The sequence below is a fragment of the Salmo salar genome, chromosome 09 (assembly GCF_965601325.2).
Source record: "Salmo salar chromosome 09, fSalSal1, whole genome shotgun sequence".
Taxonomy (NCBI): domain Eukaryota; kingdom Metazoa; phylum Chordata; class Actinopteri; order Salmoniformes; family Salmonidae; genus Salmo; species Salmo salar.
In genome coordinates, this window is record NC_138299.1 from 74,818,309 (window position 1) to 74,842,469 (window position 24,161).

Sequence of the window (24,161 nt, forward strand, 5' to 3'; positions counted from 1 at the left end):
GGTTTGAAAAGGGTGGAGCGACTGCAGTTGGCCTTGTGTTGTCCTCCTGCTGACGGCCCATTTCAAAGAAAGGACGGATGCACTCTTTCTACAGGCCGATGTGAGTTTTACATTCATCTGCAAGACGGCAAGACGGAGCTGCTCTTCCTCCCGGGGAAGGACTGCCCGTTCCATGATCTCGCCATCACGGTTGACAACTCCCTTGTGTCCTCCTCCCAGAGTGCTAAGAGCCTTGGCGTGACCCTGGACAACACCCTGTCGTTCTCCACCAACATCAAGGCGGTGACCCGATCCTGTAGGTTCATGCTCTACAACATTCGCAGAGTACGACCCTGCCTCACACAGGAAGCGGCGCAGGTCCTAATCCAGGCACTTGTCATCTCCCGTCTGGATTATTGCAACTCGCTGTTGGCTGGGCTCCCTGCCTGTGCCATTAAACCCCTACAACTCATCCAGAACGCCGCAGCCCGTCTGGTGTTCAACCTTCCCAAGTTCTCTCACGTCACCCCGCTCCTCCGCTTTCTCCACTGGCTTCCAGTCGAAGCTCGCATCCGCTACAAGACCATGGTGCTTGCCTACGGAGCTGTGAGGGGAACGGCACCTCCGTACCTTCAGGCTCTGATCAGGCCCTACACCCAAACAAGGGCACTCCGTTCATCCACCTCTGGCCTGCTCGCCTCCCTACCTCTGAGGAAGCACAGTTCCCGCTCAGCCCAGTCAAAACTGTTCGCTGCTCTGGCACCCCAATGGTGGAACAAGCTCCCTCACGACGCCAGGACAGCGGAGTCAATCACCACCTTCCGGAGACACCTGAAACCCCACCTCTTCAAGGAATACCTGGGATAGGATAAAGTAATCCTTCTAACCCCCCCCTTAAAAGATTTAGATGCACTATTGTAAAGTGGTTGTTCCACTGGATATTATAGGTGAATGCACCAATTTGTAAGTCGCTCTGGATAAGAGCGTCTGCTAAATGACTAAAATGTAAATGTAAATGTAAAATGATCTGCATCTTAAGCATAAGATAATCATTTTCTATGTATATTAGAATTTAAAATTATGATGTGCCAAATGTTCAAAATATGTGAATTGAAAGTTATAGAATTTGTTGTTTTATATCTTTCAAGGTGTCAGCCACAGCCACAGATGTGGAGGGATCAATTCAACCTGCCGGACTCACCAAGACTGATTGTTCAAGGTAGTGTATCCAATAAGACTTTCTGTGTGAGTAATTATTTTTAGACAGGGCCTTACAATAGCAATGTTTCACAGAGCTAATTGTGAAACATAAATGTGATCTGATTTCAGGTGACACAATGACCCTTATTAAAGCTTGAGTATGTCATTTTGGGAAGGGCATAATTGGAAATCTGGGAATAGGACAAAATATCCATTGAGATCTTTTCTAACCATAATCTCACATAAATAAAAAGTCAAATTACCATTCCCAAAATGACATACTCTGCGTTTAACCTGGGAGTGAATGTCACGTCCTGACCATAGTAAGAGGTTATTTTCTATGGTAGAGTAGGTCAGGGGGTGTTTTGTGTTTTTCTATGTTTAAGTTCTAGTTTTTCTATTTCTATGTTGTTGTTTTTGGGTTGACCTCCAATTGGAGGCAGCTGGTCCTCGTTGTCTCTAATTGGAGATCATATTTAAGTAGGGGTTTTCTTCCTGGGTTTTTGTGGGTTATTTTATTTTGAGTAGTGTTTGTGTCTCTCTGCGTCACGGTTTGTTGTTTTGTCATATTCAGTTATTTATGTATTGCTAAGTTTCACGGATTAAATAAAATGTGGAACTACAACCACGCTGCACTTTGGTCTGCTCCTTTCGACAGCCGTGACAGTGAAGGTAATGATTTGCCTCCTAAGATAAGGCCAGGCAGACATGTTGCACAAAACTCTGTTGAGAGTAGGACTACTACCCTTCTTAGTAGGAAACAAGATATATTTTTTCTTTTTTTGATTTGCAATGCGACAAATCGCATTGCCGCATTGCACGGTCCTGTGTGGCTCAGTTGGTAGGGCATGGTGTTTGCAACGCCAGGTTTGTGGGTTCGATTCCCACGGGGGAAAAATAAAAAAAAATGTATGAAATGTATGCATTCACTACTGTAAGTTGCTCTGGGTAAGAGCGTCTGCTAAATGACTAAAATGTAAATCTAATTAGAAAGGTGTACAGGTACTGTAATAATCCAGAAAATTGCTGTTATTTATAAACAGTAAGTTATTGTAGTACAGCAACATGTTGTAATTATAATTTACAGTAAATTACTTGTTTTACAGTACTTTTACTGGCAACTTTTTTTGCCATTCATTTCCTGTCATTTCTACAGTTTTTACAGTGTACCTCCCTGACAACTTACATGGGAGAAAAGGCCCTTTTCACTCTACCCAGTGCTGAACATAGTGGTTGTAGCTCTCTTCATTCAGAAACTGTCTGTAATTGTATCCACAAAACAATAACACAGGTCAACAGTCAGTAAAGTATGACTAGAGAAGACAGACCAATGATGTAGGCTAATACAGATCCATTTGATCGTTCATGTACAGTATGCCATGTGGGAAGCTGTTCATATGCATTTGCGAAAAGTGCAAACTTCTATATGTCAATCCAATTGTGGGAAGCTGTTTATACTGCTCTGTCTCAAACGTTATCCATTGTTACTTTACCTTTCTGCATTTGCGGAAAGCAACATTTGATGAACGCCATCACTCTATGTGACAATTATTGTCTAGGTATACATATAGAGGAACATGCAGGTGTTTTGTTTAATGTTTAGGCGTAATAAACGCTCCTAGAGAGCGATGCAGCGCTACCGAGAGCTGAAACGTCTATGTAGCTGTCCATGGTGCTGAAATATATTGCGGCCGCTCTAAAGCAAAGCATTTGCGGGGAAAGGGAAGGTCCGTGAAATCGAAGTTTGTGAACATGCAACATATATTTTGAGCCTGAAAAAAACCCATCTGTCTAAAAATAGGGACAATTGGAGATAGAAGCGGGGATGCGCCACTGAGTGCATGTGTCAGTTACGGGTAAGAGCTATTTATAGAAACGACGAGATTCATCTCTGCGCTCGTGCTCTGTTTGCAACAGGTGTGATGTTTGTGTGTGTCTGTGTGTGTGTGTGTTTAGGCCAATATACTTTGAGTATGCTATAAAATATATAAAATACTACAAAACAGTTTGTATGCTTCAAATATCACATTGACTATTTCCTAACTTTAACGCGCAGTAAGAACACCATTGCAAAATGGTTGCAACATACAAGGCTTCTCAGTTGGAAGGAACATACAGTTCCTTTCAAATCATTTCACAAAACATCACATTTCATCTCAAATTGAGCTTCCACAATTCACTGGATCCGACTGTCTTCTCACAGGTTTTTACACATCAGTGGTAGATGTAGATACGAATGACTGCTGCAAAGCCTCCATCCCCAAGCCTTCAAAGAATGTAGGCAACGTTTTATATGATAGTTTGATTGAAGATTATGTATTTTGGGCAAGAACAAAACTCTGGTCTTATCTGTTCAGCCCATAGAGAAAGGGTTGGGGTATGATCATGTTGTTTGGATTTATGTTTTTCGACAAAGCGAAAAAAAAACACAATTTGCAAAATATAAACACGGGTGCTTATAAGATGCAACTGTAACCTGTGAAAATGGTTACAAGGCTTTCCCAAATAATTCCCCGTTTGGATGCAATCCACGCCTAAGGTTTTCAACCAGAAGAATCAGCCAGGTTTCGATGCATAGACTAGACATAGCTCAGCATCACCCTTAGCTACATTCCACTCAAATTACCTTATAAGGAAGGATGTTGCAGTTTATGTAACATATAGGCTATACAGCGCGATTAGGCTGTTTCTCCTCTTCCTTTGCGCGTTAGCCCCGGAGGCACTGCGCTGCCTGACAACTGAATTTCAGTCAGAATGGTGGATTCCATTCATAAAAAGAGACTGAATTTGGTGATGTAACACTGCCCCACTGTCCCGCGTTTCTCCCTGAAGCAGTGAAGCAGACTTCCACCGATGCTAGAATCACTTTCTGCTGGAATATTGTTAATGTATAACCTTGGCATGCATCTGCATGCGTTACCCTAGAGGTCGACGGTGGACGGTTTTAAAGAAGGCATCGCATCGTTCATAATCATAACATTAAACATTATGAGCTAGTCTGGCGAGGCATAGATGCATTTGCATCATGTAGGCTACTGATAACCTAGCCTACACTAGAATTAGGAATGATACATTTTCAGAGAGGATCAATCGTTCCTCGGGTGCCAGACATAAAAACACATTTTCTCAGTTTCACTGCCCCCCCCCTCTCTCTCTCTCTCCCTCTCTCCCCTCCCTTACACCGGGGTCCGGTGACTCCGTCTACGTTTTACGTTTGTCTCCGCCCATTCCTCGGTTTTGTCCAAATCGGGCTTTTTGCGTCGCCGGAGCTCCCGATATCAAGCCAACGTCATCATTGGGTAGAGAGAAGAGCTGACGTCAGAAAAGAGTCACCAAAAGGAGAGGGTAGGAGCAGTAGGGGGGACGGGCAGAGGGAGAGAATTTCACCATTGCTAACATTGAATGCCCCTCGGCCCCCCTTCTCTCTAGCCCCCCTCTTCCTACAACGTCGGTGTTGGCGCGTTGGGAGCCCCCCTTCGTCACCGGAATCCCAGCCTATATAACTTACTCGAGAGCAGAGTCCCTCCACCAGATTTACGGGATCCGGATATCTGGGCGAGAGACGGCTACTACAGCCGCCGAATCAGTCACACTCTGAACCGGTGGAAAGCCATCCAGCGGCTAGCCAGCAACCTTACTGGACGCTGTGGCGGAACCGAAGAGGAAAAAATAACGGATAGGAGAAGGTCTGAAGCCTTACCCTGGAACAAGCTGAGATGAAATTCCAATAGTAAAACGACAAGGTTATTACTACTAGCCTTTCTCTGACACCTCATCTTGGGAGAAAGAGACTCAGACCTCATTGACGCAACGGTCAATATTCCGTTGAGTTTCACCTTTAAGTCCAGGGAATTTAGCCAACCACTATAACAGGCTACAATGTATCGATCAACGAAGGGCGCGTCGAAGGCTCGAAGGGACCAAATCAACGCGGAGATTCGGAACCTGAAGGACTTGCTTCCCATATCCGATGCGGAAAAGGCACGGCTTTCATACCTACATATCATGTCCCTTGCCAGCATGTACACCAGAAAATCGGTCTTCTTCTCTCAAGGTAAGCGCGACTTAGCTTATAGCAGACAAGTTCAAATACACTCAGTGTATAACCCATAGCCTGTTGATTCATAACTAAGAAATGCTTGTGAATGAAACATATACTGACAAACTGTTGCTTCCATCCGTCTGAGCTAGTTGCATGCTACCTTGGGCTTTCCGCTTGAATCAACAGGTGCCATATTTCTTGTCGAAAGAAACAGTTGATGAATTTCATGTCTACATGTGAATTATGTTGTTTAGGAATATATATTAGGAAATATTATCGTGCTTTGTTTGAGGTTCTGGCGTGAAAAACTATTTTAGAGCCGAGTGTCGCTATCTAGTGCTGAAACGCTTCTATCGCTGTCCATGGCACTGAAATCTAATGCGGCCGTTCTACAGCTATTGCAGGGAGCAGAAACGTTACCTTTGTGGTATGACATCCATTAGCTAGACAAAAGCATAATAAAAAAAACATTTCCCATCATCTTTTGTTTTTAGAATCGGGATCCGCTGGCAGTCTCGATGAAAGCGCGAGGTTCCTGTCTTTCCACGAGCTGTCTGAGCTGGTGCAGGAGCTACCAGGGTTTCTGCTCCTGCTGACTGGGGAAGGCAAGCTGCTCTACCTGTCAGACAGCGTCTCCGAGCACCTCGGCCACTCCATGGTGAGTTCACGGGAGACCAGCTCATGTCTAAATAGCAAACTAGTAAATTAGCTGTAATTTAGATTTTGTCTCAGGGATTTCATGAGTATGCTAAATAAAAAGGACTCGTTCTCGATGTTTCAGGTGGATCTGGTTGCCCAGGGTGACAGTGTGTATGATATCATTGACCCTACTGACCACTTCATCATGAGGACCAACCTAGCCCCTCCTACATCACCTGACACAGGTAAGATGCGCCTCCATATTTCCAATGGTACAGAAACGGGTTACAAATGCCTCACATTTATATTACTCAGATCATTTCTGATATTCACAATTCCCCCTTTCCTCTTCTTTCTCTCAGATCGTCTATTCCGTTGTCGTTTCAACACTTCCAAGTCGGTGCGCAGGCAGAGTGCTGGGAACAAGCTGGTTCTGGTTCGGGCACGCTGCCCTTTCCCACCCTCCTCTTCTACCACCCCTAGCTCCTACTGGACATCCAATCCCGTCTGGATGTGCTTCTGTTCCCCTCTGGAGGCCGTCCCCACCCGCTCTGGTCCTGGGGGGGACCACGTTCCTGCTCTGATCCCTCCTGCTGCTGAGAACAACTTCTTCCTAGCCTCGTTCCAGTCTCAACACAGCCGAGACATGAGGCTCCAGAACGCACAGGACAGGTGAGGTCACACCCACTGACCAGGCAACGCCACCTGTTGCTTTAGATCGTCTGAGTGATGGCATGACGTGTACGCTTTATAGTTAGAAGTATGTTGAAGACATAGACTTACCATGTCTTCTCTCCATCTTCCCTGTAGTGTCAGTGTTTACCTTGGCCTTGATGTGTCAGCCCTGAGGTCTCGCTCCTGGTACAGCCTCCTCCACCCACAGGACCTGTCACACGCCTCCACTCAGCACTGCAGCCTGTGTAAGTACCAATTCAGTTCACCACACAACAACCACACACAGACGCACCAACACACATCAACACAAATGCGAACTCATTTATACTGCATCCACTATTACATGGATCAAACTTCACTACAAACCCACCATTAAAGTTCTGTGACGTGATCAGTTCCAGAACACAGTCTGATGTCGATGTTCTCTCTTTGTTCCCCCACAGTGAGAGAGGGAGGAGAGGGTAGATCTGAGATGGTGGTACGGGTGGAGTCTGCAGACCACTCCTGGGTCTGGCTCTACATGGTACTGCAGCTGGAGGCAGGAGACAGCCCCATCAGCAGCAACAACTACATCATCAGGTACTACCTCTACCCTATGACAGATCATCACAACACATTTTCAATAGATATAAAGAAGGTTGCAAAGAGCACAAGGTAATCTTACTAACCATTTCCATCTTTCTCTCTTTCTGTTTCTCTCTCAGTGAGGCGGAGGCGTGGTCAGTGAGACAGCAGCTGAGCACAGAGCAGACCCAGCTGACCCTGGTACTGAGTACCAGTACCTCCCGCCAGGACAGCCTGAGCCTGTCCAGCCCAGACCAAGTCTTCACCCCAGGCAGCAGTGGCCTCTCAGCACAGTCCTTTGACTTCAGCATGACTGTGTCCAGCAGTGTGGGCTCCTCAGACGAGACAGGGGGCGCCACCACTGAGCCCATGCAGGTGGAGGGCGACCCTCGCTCAAGTATTTCCTCTATTGAGGAGGAGAGCTTCTTCCAGCAGCAGCAGATGCCTGCCCCTGTCCAAAGCCGCTCTGCTGCCTCCTCCCCCACCCCAGTTACCGTTGCAACGGTAGCAGACCTGGACTTCCTCACTCAGAACATTCTCCTGCCCCCCTCCTTCCAGCTCGAGCCCCCGCTGCCCGCCCTCCCCCTTCCACTCCCCCCTGTGCCCACCTCCCAGGAGCAGCAGACCAAAGAGTTTGTGTGTACGCCCCCCTACACACCCCAGCTGGGCGGGGGCAGCTTCCTGTTCGGCGAGCCCCTCTTTAGCTTCGACCCCACAGGCACCACCACCCCCCCTCCCTCCACCACCACAGCTACAGCCACCACCTCCATCGCTCCCTCCCTCTCCCCCTCCGCCCCACCCACCACAGCCTCCAGCCCTGCTCCCCCCTCCTCCCTGTGCCTCACTGGCCCCTCCACCGACCTGTTCTTCCCTACCGATCCCTGCAGTGGCTCTCTCTATGAGAAGCTACCCCCCACCCCTGACAGCCCTGGGGATGGGGACTGCACAGTGATGACCTTGCCTGAGGTTCGGGGACCCCTGTATGTAGATGTCCCTTTAGGGCCCTTTCACTACCCCCTCGAGGGCCTCCTCACCCCAGAGGCCTCCCCTGGTAAACAGCCTGGTCTCTCTTTCTTCTCCCTGGAGAGAGAGAGGGATAAGGAGAGAGCAGAGATCTCCCTCTTAGCTCAGCACATCAGCTCCTTAGCAGAGGGATTCTACCTGGATCCTCTCTTATCCAAGCTATCCCCTCCTTCCATGTCCCCCTCCTCCTCCCCTCCCCCCCCGACCCTCTCACCATCCGTAGCCACCGCTGGTGTTGACTCTATCCACATGCTGGGAGAGTTTTACCCCGTTAAAGTGTGGAAAGGCCTGGACTTCCCCGTATTCCAAGATGATGATGACTCTCTGTTTGAAGAGAGCATCTTAGAAGCCCTGCTCCAGGACTTCTCCGCCCCTCCGCCCCTCTCCCCCTCCATCTCCCCATCCTCTCCTCCCAACCCAGTGTGCTGGCACTCACCCTCCCACTTTGAGGGGGTCAGCCACTTCTGTAGCGTCCAATCGGCGCACTGTTACCCCACGGCCAGGTGCGGGGCGACATTGGCCGGCGAGGCCAGGGCGATGGCAGAATGGGAGGGGCTGGGGGAGGAGCCTATGGAGATCGAGGTGGCGTCATCACCTCTGTCTTCCTGTTCCTCCATCCCAGCATCCCCTCCCTTGCGACTCACTGCCTCCCCCACCTCCGGCCCCTCCACGCCCGTCGCCCCCAACACGCCCGCCGTGCCTTGCGCCCAGTCCCTCCTGGAGGAGCTGGCCGCCCTGGAACCCATGTTTGGGGCAGGTGCCTCGATCGCCCCCGGCTTGGGGCAGCAACCTGAGTTGTATCAACTCCAGTGTCACCAGCCGCCACAGTGCTTCCACAAAGGTGAGAATCATTCAGTTAACTTGTTCTACTGTCTTTCTCTGTTTGATAAATGGATTAAGATTTGTTAACCCTGAACATACCAGACTAATGTGCTCTTTCTCTTTGTCTCTTGTGTTTTTCAGATGGGAGTGGAAGTGTTCCCCCGTTCTAAAATAAGTCTGTGACTTACTTCATTAAGTATGGCATATTGTCATATTTCGTGGAGCTATTTTACTGAAAAGTAAAGATGATTTAAGTGTATAAATATATACATAATGTATACTACTAAAGGACTTTATTTCCTACATGTCTACTGAGAACAAATATTGCCTTCATATTTTTGTTTATTTATTTATTAATTCATGTATTTCAATTTTTCTTTTGAAATCAACAATTTCACATTTAATTTCAACATTGACATAATGGTGCAATATTTACCAACCGTATGTACCCATGACGGACTGAGTTTTGGGTCCATTTGGTGTAACATGAGCTTCAGATTTGATCAGTCAGAGACGGAACAAAATCTCTGACCTTGTAAAGCGCCGTTTAACTTCCAGACCGCATTTGTATTCACTCATAGTGAAAAACCTGTTGCGAACCAAAAAAATGAGAATACCTTCTTTGATATTTCAATAGAGAAATGACTTAGAGCATTATTGCTTGTAATGCAGCATCGCAAACTCAAATCACAAATGTGGTGAAAGTCTATGTTTACAAAAATCTCTACTGACCTGGTCCAACCACTGACAGTAGCTGATAAAAGGGGACCAGATTTACTCTCTCACATCCTCAATATTCAGTTTCCAGAGAGACACATAGTTCTACTTAGACCTTATTGTATTCCTCTCTTGTCATAGCTTGAAAGGCCATGTCTAAACATACAAATACTGTAGTCAAACTAACCTAATACTTTGAGCTTTGAGTTTGCAGCTGAACACTTTAAAACATTTGACTTCATGTTATTTCTCCATTACAAACTTGTGTATCAATGTGATGGTGTGCAAAAAAACAACAACAATACAAAACATGTGAAGACATAGGTCTTGGAATGTCCACACGCAAGAACGCATGACGGAGGTTTCTGGCATTTACCAGAAGGTGTTGTCGAATGGAAATCGTCTGGAAGTTACTCAACAACCGTGTGTGGTTCTGTTGTGTACAGGACCAGCACATTGTACATTAGACTCTGAATGTGGGCTCTTTAGGTCACCGTTTTCTTGGGCTTGGCTTCAAGGGCAGCTCTGCTGGATTTTCTTGCAGCATCAATATTTGCAATGCTGGCAGTTTATAGCGGCTCCTGTGTGCCTGGCATGGCCATGACCTGCTGAACTCTGAACTCTATCTGAACTCTTTCTCTATGTCCATGAACCAATGGACTGACAGTCACATCGTAGCTCTACTTGAGTTATGGTGTTGTGGGGCACAATACGCCTATGTGAATGACTATATGATTCTTCTTTTTTGAGAGGGGTTAGACAAAAATGGAAGTTTTGTTTTAAAAAATGACCTGAAAATAGTGTGATGGGTTACTATTTCTATTCAGTTCCTCCTAAGCGACACGGGTTGAGAATGGTACTATTCCCATGGTGTCGACGTGCTAACGTAGAGTTGTCTACGGTCAAGTAAAGGATTGATTCCTACGTTCTAGCTATTAAATGCTACGTTTAACATATGTGTAAGTATTATATTGTATGTGTTGAATTGAAAAATAAGAAACTGTTGATGTTCAATGCATAATGCATTATGTCTGTGGATGTATGCACATGCAATTTTTTGGAAGGGTTGTACATATTTGTACATTTGTATGAATACATCAGTCTGTACATATCAGAGATATTTCTATTGTTTAAGATGGACTATATACATGATGATATATTGAAGAATGGACATTGTGGATCAGTGTTCTCTTGTGTTGCTGAAAAGTGTATTTGGTTGTCAAACAAATGCATTTATATAAAAGTGCACTTAAAGCGGTTGGATCTCTTTGTGTCGTCACTTCCAGTCCACCTCCTCCTCCTCCTTCTACCTACTCTCATCATCATCCCCTCATCCCTCCCTCCTTCCTCTCTCCTCCCTCCCTCGCTCTCTCCTCCGTTTCTTCCCCTGGAGCTAGCTCCGCTCAGCAACAGCACTGACGCCACGATCTGACTCAGACTGACGCACACGCTCCACACCGAGGCTCTCACACACACAGGCACACACCACACACACACACAGTTGGCCTCCCACTCAAGCAGGCATGTTCACTTTGACACACACATTCACACAGGGGCGGACTGGGACCAAAAATCGTCTCTGGAATTTCTAACACGCCAGCTAATGTTTTTCCACCTGACCATTCCCCCCCCACCTAAGCCCCCATTATTAGCCAGATATTTTGCAAAAAAATAAATAAATTAATAGTTAGACAGGCCCACAAGGCAAAACATTGACCAGCCCATATGACATTTGTCCGAAATACCAGATGGCCAGCCCGCCCCTGCACGCACACCCAATAGGAGCCCCCCCATCTTTACAAATAGCAGCAGATCACACTCACTCAATGTACCTGCTATTCTGAGAGCGTGCTGTGATGGTGTCAGACTCCATATATAGGCATTCCTGTGTCGAAGCTCTGATTCAAGCAGCCCTCTTTCCTCAGCCTCCGATTCAGATGGGAGGGGGGACTGGGGGAGCCAGAGAGAGAGAAAGAGAGAGAGAAGGGAGAGAGGGGGGAGAAAAAAGAGAGCAGGAGAAGAGAGGAAGCCAAAACCAGAAAGAAAGAGGGACAGTCATGATGAATGTACTATAAATCACTAACTAGTACCCAGTGAAAGCTCTGTGCTCTTCACATCATGGAGGGCACATTTTGGTGAAATCACTAACGTTACATGAGTGATGGGCATTGCCATGTTACTGTGTAAATGCATCCTGCCACCTCCCCAGGTCCCTCAAATCTAATTTCAAAAGCAGATCTGCAGGATAGGGTACAAATGTGAGACCTTTAATATCTTATATACTAAACCTGGAGAGACAAAGCATTGCCATACCAACATTTTGTTTCAACACCAGACCAGTCACTGCAGTGAGCCTCCTGGAGATGAGAGCAGCAGAGATAGAATAGATTGTAGCTCTCTCCTGTCATCTTGTGGCCAAGCAAAAGTAGTGCATTTTCAAACTCTTCAACTCATTGAAAAAGAAAAGTATCGTCCTCTCACTGTCAACTGCGTTTATTTTCAGCAAACTTAACATGTGTAAATATTTGTATGAACATAACAAGATTCAACAACTGAGACATAAACTGAACAAGTTCCACAGACATGTGAGTAACAGAAATGGAATAATGTGTCCCTGAACAAAGGGGGGTCAAAATCCAAAGTAACAGTCAGTATCTGGTGTGGCCACCAGCTGCATTAAGTACTGCAGTACATCTCCTCCTCATGGACTGCACAAGATTTGTCAGTTCTTGCTGTTATACGTTACCCCACTCTTCCACCAAGGCACCTGCAAGTTCCCAGACATTTCTGGGGGGAATGCCCATAGCCCTCACTCTCCGATCCAACAGGTCCCAGACGTGCTCAATAGGATTGAGATCCGGGCTCTTCGTTGGCCATGGCAGAACACTCACATTCCTGTCTTGCAGGAAATCACGCACAGAACAAGCAGTATGGCTGGTTGCAATTGTCATGCTGGAGGGTCATGTCAGGATAAGCCTGCAGGAAGGGTACCACATGAGGGAGGAGGATGTCTATCCTGGAACGCACAGCGTTGAGATTGCCTGCAATGACAACAAGCTCAGTCTGATGATGCTGTGACACACTGCACCAGACCATGACGGACCCTCCACCTCCAAATCGATCCCGCTCCAGAGTACAGGGCTCGGTGTAATGGTCGTTCCTTCGACGATAAACGCAAATCCGACCATCACCCTTGGTGAGACAAAACCACGACTCGTCAGTGAAGAGCACTTTTTGCCAGTCCTGTCTGGTCCAGCGACGGTGGGTTTGTGCCCATGGGCGACGCTGTTGCCGGTGATGTCTGGTGAGGACCTGCCTTACAACAGGCCTACAAGCCCTCAGTCCAGCCTCTCTCAGCCTATTGCGGACAGTCTGAGCATCGCTTTATTTACTTCCATGGGGCAGAGAGAAAAAAAATCATTTATAAAGCTAATTTCCTACAATTCTACACATTTTGCCATGACTTATACCATGCTCATATTTGGTATCTTATTAGGATTCCCTTTAGCTGTTGTGAAAGCAGCATCTACCCTTCCTGGGGTCCACACAGAACATGAAACATGACATAACATACAGAACATTAATAGATAAGAACAGCTCAAGGACTGAACTACATATATTTAAAATCGATGCATATAGCCTACATGTCAATACATACTGTACACAAAAAATAATTAGGTCAAATAAGGGAGAGCTATTGTTGCTTTAACTGTTTGTTTAACTCAGGTTTGCTGTTCATTTGAGAAACATGAAATGGAAGATATTTTCATGCAATAATGGCTCAATATTATATTGTACACTTTCTTGAACTTGCTCTGGATTTGGGGACTGTGAAAAGACCCCTGGTGGCATGTCTAGTGTCAGAGCACATTAATATTTCTCATAAAAAGAGAAGTAATACAGTCAGACTCTCCTCAACTCTTAGCCAAGAGAGACTGGCATGCATAGTACTTATATTAGCCCTCTGATTCCAATGAAGAGAAAGACGTACTGCTCTGTTCTGGGCCAGCTGCAGCTTAACTAGGACTTTCTTTGCAGGATTTGACCACATAACTGGACAATAATCAAGATAAGACAAAACTATAGCCTGCAGGAGTTGCTTTTTGGAGTCTGGTGTCAAAAAAGCAGAGCATCTCTTTATTATGGACAGACCTCTCCCCATCTTTACAACCATTGAATCTACAGTGCTGTGAAAAACTATTTTCCCCCTTCCTGATGTCTTATTTTTTTGCACATTTGTCACACTTAAATGTTTCAGATCAAACAAATTTAAATATTACACAAAGATTACCCAAGTAAACACAAAATGCAGTTTTTATGTGATGATTTTATTTATTAAGGGAAAATAACTATCCGAACCTTCATGGCCCTATGTGAAAAAGTAATTGCCCCCTAAACCTAATAACTGGTTGTGCTTCCCTCAGCAGCAACAACTGCAATCAAGCGTTTGCGATAACTAGCAATGAGTCTTTCACATCGATGTGGAGGAATTTTGGCCCATTGTTCTTTTCAGAATTGTTTTAACTCAGCCACATTGAAGGGTTTTCGAGCATGAACCGCCTTTTTAAGGTCACGCCACAGCATCTCAATCGGATTCAAGTCCGGACTTTGACTCGGCCATTCCAAAACCATATATTTTTTTTAAGCGATTCAGAGGTGGACTTGCTGGTGTGTTTCGGATCATTGTCCTGCTGCAGAACCCAAGTGCGCTTCAGCTTGAGGTCACGAACTGATGGCCGGACATTCTCCTTCAGGATTTTTTGGTAGAGAGCAGAATTCATGGTTCCATCAATCACAGCAAGTCATCCAGGTCCTGAAGCAGCAAAGCAGCCCCAGACCATCACACTACCACCACCACCATATTTGACTGTTGGCATGATGTTCTTTTTCTGAAATGCTATGTTACTTTTACGCCAGATGTAACGGGACGCACACCTTCCAAAAAGTTCAACTTCTGTCTCGTCAGTCCACAGAATATTTTCCCAAAAGTCTTGGGGATGATCAAGATGTTTTTTTGCCAAAAGTGAGACGAGTCTTTATGTTCTTTTTGGTCAGCAGTGGTTTTCGCCTTGGAACTCTGCCATGGATGCCTTTTTTGCCCTGTCTCTTTCTTATGGTTGAGTCATGAACACTGACCTTAACTGAGGCAAGTGAGGCCTGCAGTTCTTTAGATGTTGTTGTGGGTTCTTTTGTGACCTCTTGGATGAGTCGTCGCTGCGCTCTTGGGGTAATTTTGGGTGGCCGGCTACTCCTGGGAAGGTTCAGCACTGTTCCAAATTTTCTCCATTTGTGGATATTGGCTCTCACATGGTTCGCTGGAGTCACAAAGCTTAAGAAATGGCTTTGTAACCCTTTCCAGACTGATAGATGTCAATTACTTTGTTTCTCATCTGTTCCTGAATTTCTTTGGATCGAGTCATGATGTCTTGCTTTTTGAGATCTTTTGGCCTACTTCACTTTGTCAAAAAGGTTATATTTAAGTGATTTCTTGATTCAACAGGTCTGGCAGTAATCAGGCCTGGGTGTGGCTAGTGAAATTGAACTCAGCTTTCCAAAATATGCGAATAACCACAGTAAATTCATGATTTAACAAGGGGGGGGCAATTACTTTGTCATGTAGGGCCATGAAGGTTTGGATAGCTTTTTTCTCTTAATAAATAAAATTATTACTTAAAACCTGTATTTTGTGTTTATTGGGTTATCTTTGTGTAATATTAAAATGTGACAAATGTGCAAAAAAACAAGACATCAGGAAGGGGGCAAATACTTTTTCACAGCACTGTATATCTTTTGACCATGAAAGTTTAAAATCTAAGGTAACACCAAGTAATTTAGTCTCCTCAACTTGTTCAACAGCCACACCATTCATTACCAGAACTTCGGGAATGATTTGTACCAAATACAATGCTCTTAGTTTTAAGGATGAACATTTAAGGATGTTCACCTGTTTATTACTGGCCACCCATTCCAAAACAGACTACAACTATGTTAAGGGTTTAAGTGACTTCTTCCCACCACTGTCAATATGCTTTAGGCTCCTGAGTGGGGCAGCGGTTTAAGGCACTGCATCTCAGTGCTTGAAACGTCACTCCAAACACCCTGGTTTGATTCCAGGCTGTATCACAACCGGCTGTGATTGGGAGTCCCATAAGGCGGCACACAATTGGCCCAGCGTCGTCCGGGTTTGGCCGGTGTAGGCTGTCATTGTAGATAAGAATTTGTTCTTAACTGACTTGCCTAGTTAAATACATAAAAAATAAATAATAATCAGCTGTGGTTGCTGATGCATATTTGGTTGAATCATCAGCATACATGGACACACAGGCTTTGTTAATGCCAGTGACAGGTCATTGGTAAAAATAGAAGAGTAGAGGGCCTAGAGAGATGTCCTGCGGTACATTAGAGAATCTTCCATTAAAGAAAACCCTGGAACTAGTGCTTGGTTGCACAGCTTTTGGCCAATATAACTGCAGACAAATGCTTCTTGTAGCCATCAATGAGCTTGCTGCACCTTTCTACTGGCAATTTGGCCCACTCTTCAGCAGCAAACTGCTCTAATTCTTCAATGTTTAAAAGTTGTGGGGTTTCCAGCAGGACATTAACCCGAAACACACATCAAAAAGCACCTAGGAATGGTTCAAGAAAAAACACGGGACTGTTCTAGAGTGACCAGCAAAGAGTTCAGATCTGAATCACATCCATAACCTATGGTGAGATCTGAAAACAGCAGATGGTGGAGGGCACCCCTCAAACATTGAACAATTACAGTAGTTTGCTGCTGAAGAGTGGGCCAAATTGCCAGTAGAAAGGTGCAGCAAGCTCATTGATGGCTCCAAGAAGCATTTGTCGGAAAAGCATTTGTTATATTGGCCAAAAGCTGTGCAACCAAGCAGTAGATCCGGGGTGCCAACAATTTTGTCCCAAACATTTCTCTTTATTTTCTCAATTAAAATTGTAAACTTAAGTTTACAAAAATAAATGTGGTTCTGCAATGTTGAAAATCCAATAACTAGGTGCTGAGACCAAGAGTTGTATTTCAATTTCTACTTATTTTAGAAGAAATATGGAATTATTTATGTAAAGTGAAAGGCTTCGTGACCCTAAGCTTCATGACCCTTGTGCCTGGAAATGGCATTGCGGAAATGCGTTTGCAAGAAATGAGCCTGTCCTCTATCTATCATAGAGATAGATAGAGGACTCATCTTTGTATCTGTGCCATTATAGAATACCACAGTATGAGTCACAATACCCATTAAACCTAGTGGTCAAACATGGACATTTTCCCAATAATTTTTCCACAATTCAACACTTAAAATAAGGACTGTTTCGTTTAGACTTACCTTGGTGTGACGTTTTGATAACCGTGTTACTCTCTCTCGGGCAAGGTGACTTTTAGAAATATTTTCACCTGTATTTACCCCCGAAAATGAAATGCTAATTATCTGCTAATGTGGCTATCATACAGAACTACAAATGCCTGAAATTAAGCTTCACGTCACTCAGCAGGCCCATGATGATCTGGACGAGACAGCCGAATTGAGGCAAAAGTAAGAATCTCTGGATTAACTATCTAATGTTAGCTACATTTAGTAATTAATAACTTGGCTAAATTAGTTTAAACTGACAATTATGTGAACTGTATAGGGCAAGTTTAAAATGTACACAATAAATGTTATCTAGTTAGGTAGCTTATGCTTAGCTAGCTATCAAAATTAGCCATCTATTTGTCTAGCCATTTAAATGCATGAGAAATTCGTAAAAACGAGTTAAGCTTTCTTTGGTTTTTATTAACTAACTAATTGAAATGGTGAAGCTAGGCATTCTTGATAACGTTTGTTTGTGTCTGTGGGTGAGGGGTGGGTAGCCTACTTTAAGTACTACTTGACTTGTAGATACCCTAGCTAGCTGTATTATTTTGGTCTGGCTTTTTGAGAGGCTTCAGAGATGAACTGATTAGCATCCTCTCTTGAGTCAACAGTGTGCTTACTTCACTGCAGGAAGACAAGCATGATCTGTTTGCTCTTACCGCCTGGTCAGCAGATCATTAGTATAGCTAGTAGGCAATACTGATGGAGGAAAAAAATTGATACAGTTACATATCACAATATTATTTTGGAAGATATTATATTGATACTTTGACTCAAAGGGGGGGTTGTTGTTGTTGCTAGATAACGTTAGCTGGCGCTAGTCTGCTGTACCTCCGCCAAAACAACAGTATTTTTCATACTATAGATTTTTCTCTATCTTCTTTTTAAATAGTAAGCCAGCGTGTTTTCAGCACTTATTTAATAATTTAAAAAAAATCTCATACTCTCTCATCTCTCTGCAGGAGACATATAGAGAGCAATATGTACATCAAATCTCAATAAAAATGCAGTATAGAATCGCAATGCATATAGAATTGTGAGAATCGCAATACATATTGTATCAGCACCTAAGTATCATGATAATATCGTATTGGGAGGTCCCTGAAAATTCTCAGCCCTAATATGCAAGGTTATGCAACCTTATTTAGTCCTACCTGCTATGGTGGGTTTTAAATTAATTCGTATTCACACGTTTTTTTTTTTTAGGTAGAATTACTGTCATGTTATTGATGCCAAATTGCAAACCTTATTTGCACCTTCTCTATTCCAGAACCAATGGGTGGGCCTGAGTCTCATCACCTCTCAACTAGGCAAGCTGTTTCAACCTGGAACACTGTTCTCCTGCTTTGGTCTGTTTCAGTCATTGCAGGTAGTCCTGAAGAGCATGAATGTGTGAAGGGGTTTTGTTCCAGCCCAGCTCTAACACTTGATCAACATAATCTATTGATCGTAACCAACACAATGAATCACGGCGATAGGCTATGATTTGTAATCAGGTATGAGCTGGGCTGGAACAATAGCTTATACCCACGCCAGTCCTGCCATTCAGATCTAGAGATGTCGTTATTCTGTACTCCAGTAATTTAGATGGTATGATATATAACGTATGGTCCACTCTCAAGTTGAACTTGAACTTGTTGACTGATGCCAAGGCGGCAGCTGCTAAGAAGAAGGTAGCAGCTGCGGACCAGAAGACTGCAGCCGAGGCAGCACTGGTCCATACCTGCGCTGTCTGTCAGGTGAGTAGTATTGGATGGTACTGTATGTGCCTTCAGGTTCCTCTCCATGTGTAGGCTATTGGACTGGCCTGTGTGGCACAGTCTTTCATATGTGTGGTAGTTTGTTGCATCATATTCCTTAGTTTATCATCTGTGTCAACTTTGAATTCAATCTAAGCCACAGTTTGTTAACTTCCTCCATTTTTGTACTTGACCTTTATTGGCGCAGAACCCGAAGACATTCAAGCAGCACTCTGAGAACAAGCATCCCAAGTCTCCAACGGTCCCAGTACTGGTTGATGTGCAGGCCTAAGTGACCACACACGCTCAAATGGACCTAGAGCTGGGGTAAGATTCTTCCATCATTCACACACAGTAGACATACTGTAAACCTCCATGTTGTCAACAAAATGCTGTCCTCGGTGGTTAAGTTGTATTATGTCTGGCTCTGTGGAAATGCTGTGATCACTCATCGTCTTTAATGTTGCGATTCACAGACACACGATGACCACGATTTGAGTGCTGCAACTGAGACGGAATGACCATCGAGGGACACATGCTGAGACCCCGACTATACAGCGCTATGAAAAAGTATTTTCTCCTTTTCTAATTTTCTCTACTTTTGTATATTTCTTTACACGAACGGTATCAGATCTTCAACCAAAACTTCACATCAGAAAAGGGAAGCTGAGTGAACCAATAACACAATCATTACATACTTATTTCATAAACAAAGTTATGTAACACCCAATGCCCCTGTCCCTTTAGCAGTGTTTGGTTTTCGCCAGGCATAATGGGATCCATGTCATCTAAAAACGTATTCTTTTGACTCATCTGTCCTTAGAACATTCTTCCAAGAGTCTTGATGATCATCCAGCGGCTTTTTCGCAAACTTCAGTCAACTTTGTGGATGAGATTATGTCTGGCAAAAACCAAACACTGCATTCCACAGTAAGAACTTCATACCAACGGTCAAGCATGGTGGTAGTGTGATGGTTTGGGGATTCTTTCCTTTCTCAGGACCTGGATGACTTGCCTTAATAGAAGGAACCTTGAATTCTTCTCTGTATCAGATTGTTGTGGGGGAAGTTTAGTATGTATGATCTATTAACATGAGGGGGGTGGGTTGATATAGTACCTAGTTTGAGTGTGCATTGATGGGAACAAGGTAGTAAAATGTTGGCTAATCACTGACTACTGTGTGTCCTAAAGACTAATCCTGCAGCTGATGATGATGAAGATGACACCAGCTTGACACCATCTTCAATAGCATAGAGCCTGTAGACCAGGGATTCCCAAGCCTTTTAGGCCCACGACCCCATTTTGATATCTGAAAACACTCACGACCCCAACCATGTGGAGAAAAATAAAATATTTGGGGCTATGGCAGTCAATTAAAAAACATTCTAACAGTATTTCTGAACGTCTTCTCAACTCACCATCACATACTTTTAATACTTGTCACATACTTTTAATGCGGGGTATGACAGTCAATTGCAAATTAGTCTGACATAAGATACATTATCTCACTACCACTAATGAGATTGGCGTGCCTGATGCATGTTGCGTCAGAGTTTCTCAAAGCCAGGGGGCGTTGTGGACAGTGCTCACCTAATCTCTGCTGTCACATCCAACCTGGATCGATATTTGGTATTAATACAGACGGGAGCACTGGATCCAGCTTCACACAGATTTGAGATGACGATGGGTACAATGAGTTTCATAGTGCTTTCAAGACAACTGGGAATTCTGAAAAATACAAGGTCAAATCATGACGTTAGTGATCTTCTGGTCGGAAAGTCGGAGCTCCAGAAAGAGGCCCGAGTTGGATGACCGTTCAAAACGATTTGGGAAGTAGGATTGGGAAGTACAGTAGATCCCAAAGTGCTCTTCCAAGCGTTGGAGGTGAGCAGTCATCACTCGTGTGTTACACTTACAGATGCTGTTTTCTGTGATAAACATGCCCAGCTGAGGGAAGGGGGCATGATTCACTTTAGAGAAGACTTTCTCTCCAATAAGAATTATTTCCTCTGAATCCACTGATTTGGTCACTCATCTGTAGAATGTTTCTGTATTTCCCCTGCATGCTTGCGTTCAGTTTCCCAAATATGTCTTGAGAGACATTTTCTTTTCATTACACAGAAAGTCAACCAAGTTTTTTTTTACATCCATTGTGAATGACAAAAGTTCCTCTCTCAATGTGAAAAATGTTTCCAACGCTCCCCCTCGATAACCACCAAGACTCGGTGTGAAACAGAACATCATCATATCTCCACATAGTTTAGTGATCAGGCATGCGCACAGTGGATGTGGGTTGATGTAGTTTACAATCAAAGTTTCCTGCTGCAGCATATCTGTATATCTGAGTACTGTGCTCAGCTCTTTTTCTGCCAGTTGCTCTCGGTGTATCATACAATGTGTCCACAAGGAGACACATTCATAACTAGAGTGCAGAGACCTGCCTGCCGTCCTGCTATGGATATAGCCCCATCTGTGCAATAGCACACAATTCTATCCCATGGAATCAGTTTTTTGTCAATATAGCCACGCAGCACACTGAAACTCCCCTCTGCCATTTCAAATAATATCAAATCAAATTGTATTGGTGACATACACGTGTTTAGCAGATGTTATTGCGGGTGTAGCGAAATGCTTGTGCTTCTAGTTCCGACAGTGCAGCAATATCTAACAAGTAATATCTAACAATTTCACAACATATACCCAATACACACAAATCTAAGTAAAGGAATGGAATTAAGAATATATAAATATATGGATGAGCAAGAAGGCTGTTGTGCCTTCTTCACCACGCTGTCTGTGTGGGTGGACCATTTCAGTTTGTCCATGATGTATATGCCGAGGAACTTGAAACATTCCACTTTTTCAATTGCTGTCCCGTCAATGTGGATAGTGCGGTGCTCCCTCTGTTGTTTCCTGAAGTCCACGATCATCTCCTTTGTTTTGTTTTGTTGAGGTTGAGTGAGAGGTTATTTTTCCTGGCACCAGACTCCCAGAGCCCTCACTTCCTCCCTGTAGACTGTCTCGTCATAGTTGGTAATCAAGCCTACTAGTGTTGTGTCGTCTGCAAACTTGATGATTGAGTTGGAGGCGTGCTTGGCCACGTAGTCATGGGTGAACAGGGAGTACAGGAGGGGGTACGCACCCTTGTGGGGCCCCAGTGTTGAGGATCAGCGAAGTGGAGGTGTTGTTTCCTACCTTCACCACCTGGGGGGCGGCCCGTCAGGAAGTCCAGGACCCAATTGCACAGGGCGGGGTTCAGACCCAGGCCCTCGAGATTAATGATGAGCTTGGAGGGTACTATGGAGGGTTACTATGGAGGGTTCATGCTCAGGAACCGTGAGACAGAACAATATGTCCTTGTGAATAGCTTCCCCCGACATGCATAGAGAACAAAGGCCAATGTATGGGTATCTCGGCCCTCACAGCTAATATCCGTTTGGAGCGCATAAACTGGGGAGAGTCGTTCAGTCTGAATTTCCTCTTGATTGCTAGCAATAGCATAAATTCTTTGTTTAACAGTGTTATCTGACAAAGTTATTGATGTGAGTTTCTGTGCCTCTGCCTCCCACACATTGTTTTCACCATATATATCAATTGCGAACGGTAATATCAAAGTCTTTGCAATAGTGTGTGATAGCAGGCCTAGCCATTCACCGTGGGAATCACTCGCTCTTAGGTTGAATTTGATCTTTCAGATTTGAATAATTTTAATTTAGATTAAGGTTAACCACATTACAATGATTTTCAGATACAAAGATTATATTATAATATATAAAACATTTGTAGTATACTCGTCGAACCTATTCACTCTATTGTTGTCAGTACTTGTCTACTCAAAAGCACAACTGTAGGTGCTCATACACAACAATACACGACTAGACTGTCTACAACTCAAACCCGTCTCAATGGCCTATTATTGCCTCTGAGTGTAGCAAAACACATACCAGTCTACTGTACCCTTTTTTGTTTACAAATGAACATGAGTTTTTGTACGATTTACACATCCACATGCTCAGTCTTCATGTTTTACACATCCTCATGATCAGTCTTTATGTCTTTCCAAGAGACGTGCAGTACCAACCAATCTTCTGCAAGAGGTCGAAGCAGCGGGTAGTGAAGAACATCGCCAAAGCTTGCTAAACCAGCTGCCATTACCCAAAACAATAAATAACAATTCTGGAACATTCAACCAACAACATCCATATTCAGTTAGACTGATGTTGTAGTATAATATAGAATGCCAAGTATGCTCACAACTGCATTGTGGTCTAGATATTGCTAGCTGTCGTACATATGTATATAATTGTTTCATATATTTTTTACTAGTGTACTGACAAGTGACTAAATGATTCCAGATGCATGGAGTTGGTGTATAATTTAAAATTGAATTTGTTGGCAAGTAAACATGTTTCAATAAAACAGTAGATTAGCCTGTCAATATAGCAAATAAGTAGACATGGCTTGTATTCAAGACAAAGTTGAATTGCTCTGAAGACCGAGGTGAGTTTACACAGCAGTATGCAGGAACACTTATGGCACTGAATATACCAAACATTAGGAATATTAAGTTGCACCCCCCTGTCCCCCTCTTGTTGGAGTGAACATGATGGCCCATGTTGACTCCAATGCTTCTGTTGGAGGTTGAAAAACTCTGCAGCGTTGCAGTTCTGGACACAAAACGGTGCGCCTGGCACCTACTACCATGCCCCATTCAAAGGCACGTCAGTCTTTTGTCTTGCCCATTCACCCTCTGAATGGCACACATACACAATCCATGTCTCTTAAAAATCCATCTTTAACCTGTCTCCTCCCTTTCATCTACACTGATTGAAGTGGATTTTACAAGTGACATCAATAAGGGATTATAGCTTTCACCTGGTCAGTCTATGTCATGGAAAGAGCAAGTGTTCTTCATGTTTTGCATACTCAGTGTATATACAATAGAATCAAAATATACTACTAATGCTTATAATAAATACTAGAGTTCTACAAAGGGAATTCTTGGGGTTGGTGTGTTTGGGTGGTGCAGTGAAGTGTTCGGAGTCACTTTGATACAAGGGGAGATTGTTTTGGGACCTTTCACATCTCCTCTTGAGATTCATCAACTTCTTTGTATCCATGCGGCATTGTCTGTGAGTGAAAGACAAAATCGCTATTACACAGTCATGGACAATCATTGTGTACTGTCTGTATTCCTACTGTAGCAGCATGGTGTAGAATATGAGAAATCTCACAGACACACGTTAGCTAGTGTCGGGTCGCGTCAATTCGAATCTGGTATCAGAACAAAATAGTTAGCACAGAGTAACTTCTGATTTCTTTGTACTTTAATTAATGCAAACACTTGAATGGTAAATATGATGTTCGTATATACGGTCTCACTGTAACACCACG

At 44.0% G+C, this 24,161-nt stretch overlaps 1 protein-coding gene and 1 long non-coding RNA gene across 2 annotated transcripts; both read left to right on the forward strand.

Annotated features, from left to right (window-relative positions):
* The first annotated feature begins 4,722 nt into the window (after positions 1 to 4,722).
* Positions 4,723 to 9,114, forward strand: LOC106611754 (neuronal PAS domain-containing protein 4A). Its single transcript, XM_014212297.3, has 8 exons — positions 4,723 to 5,233; positions 5,716 to 5,879; positions 6,003 to 6,105; positions 6,223 to 6,532; positions 6,671 to 6,780; positions 6,979 to 7,114; positions 7,240 to 8,963; positions 9,086 to 9,114. Exons 1-8 carry the CDS (start codon positions 5,059 to 5,061, stop codon positions 9,112 to 9,114), a joined length of 2,751 nt encoding a protein of 916 aa, XP_014067772.3. The 5' UTR covers positions 4,723 to 5,058.
* A 7,804-nt stretch (positions 9,115 to 16,918) lies between these two features.
* Positions 16,919 to 20,193, forward strand: LOC106611753 (uncharacterized). Its single transcript, XR_001330159.3, has 5 exons — positions 16,919 to 17,208; positions 18,299 to 18,767; positions 18,976 to 19,094; positions 19,244 to 19,337; positions 19,959 to 20,193. It is a non-coding gene; the product is annotated as an uncharacterized LOC106611753 (long non-coding RNA).
* The last annotated feature ends 3,968 nt before the right edge of the window (positions 20,194 to 24,161 follow it).

Excerpts from the sequence above, each read along its gene's own strand:
- LOC106611754 (XM_014212297.3), top strand. The coding sequence starts at position 5,059 with ATGTATCGATCAACGAAGGGCGCGTCGAAGGCTCGAAGGGACCAAATC. Across the intron at positions 5,234-5,715 it reads ATCGGTCTTCTTCTCTCAAG|AATCGGGATCCGCTGGCAGT; the intron begins GTAAGCGCGACT and ends TTTTGTTTTTAG. Across the intron at positions 6,533-6,670 it reads CTCCAGAACGCACAGGACAG|TGTCAGTGTTTACCTTGGCC; the intron begins GTGAGGTCACAC and ends TCTTCCCTGTAG.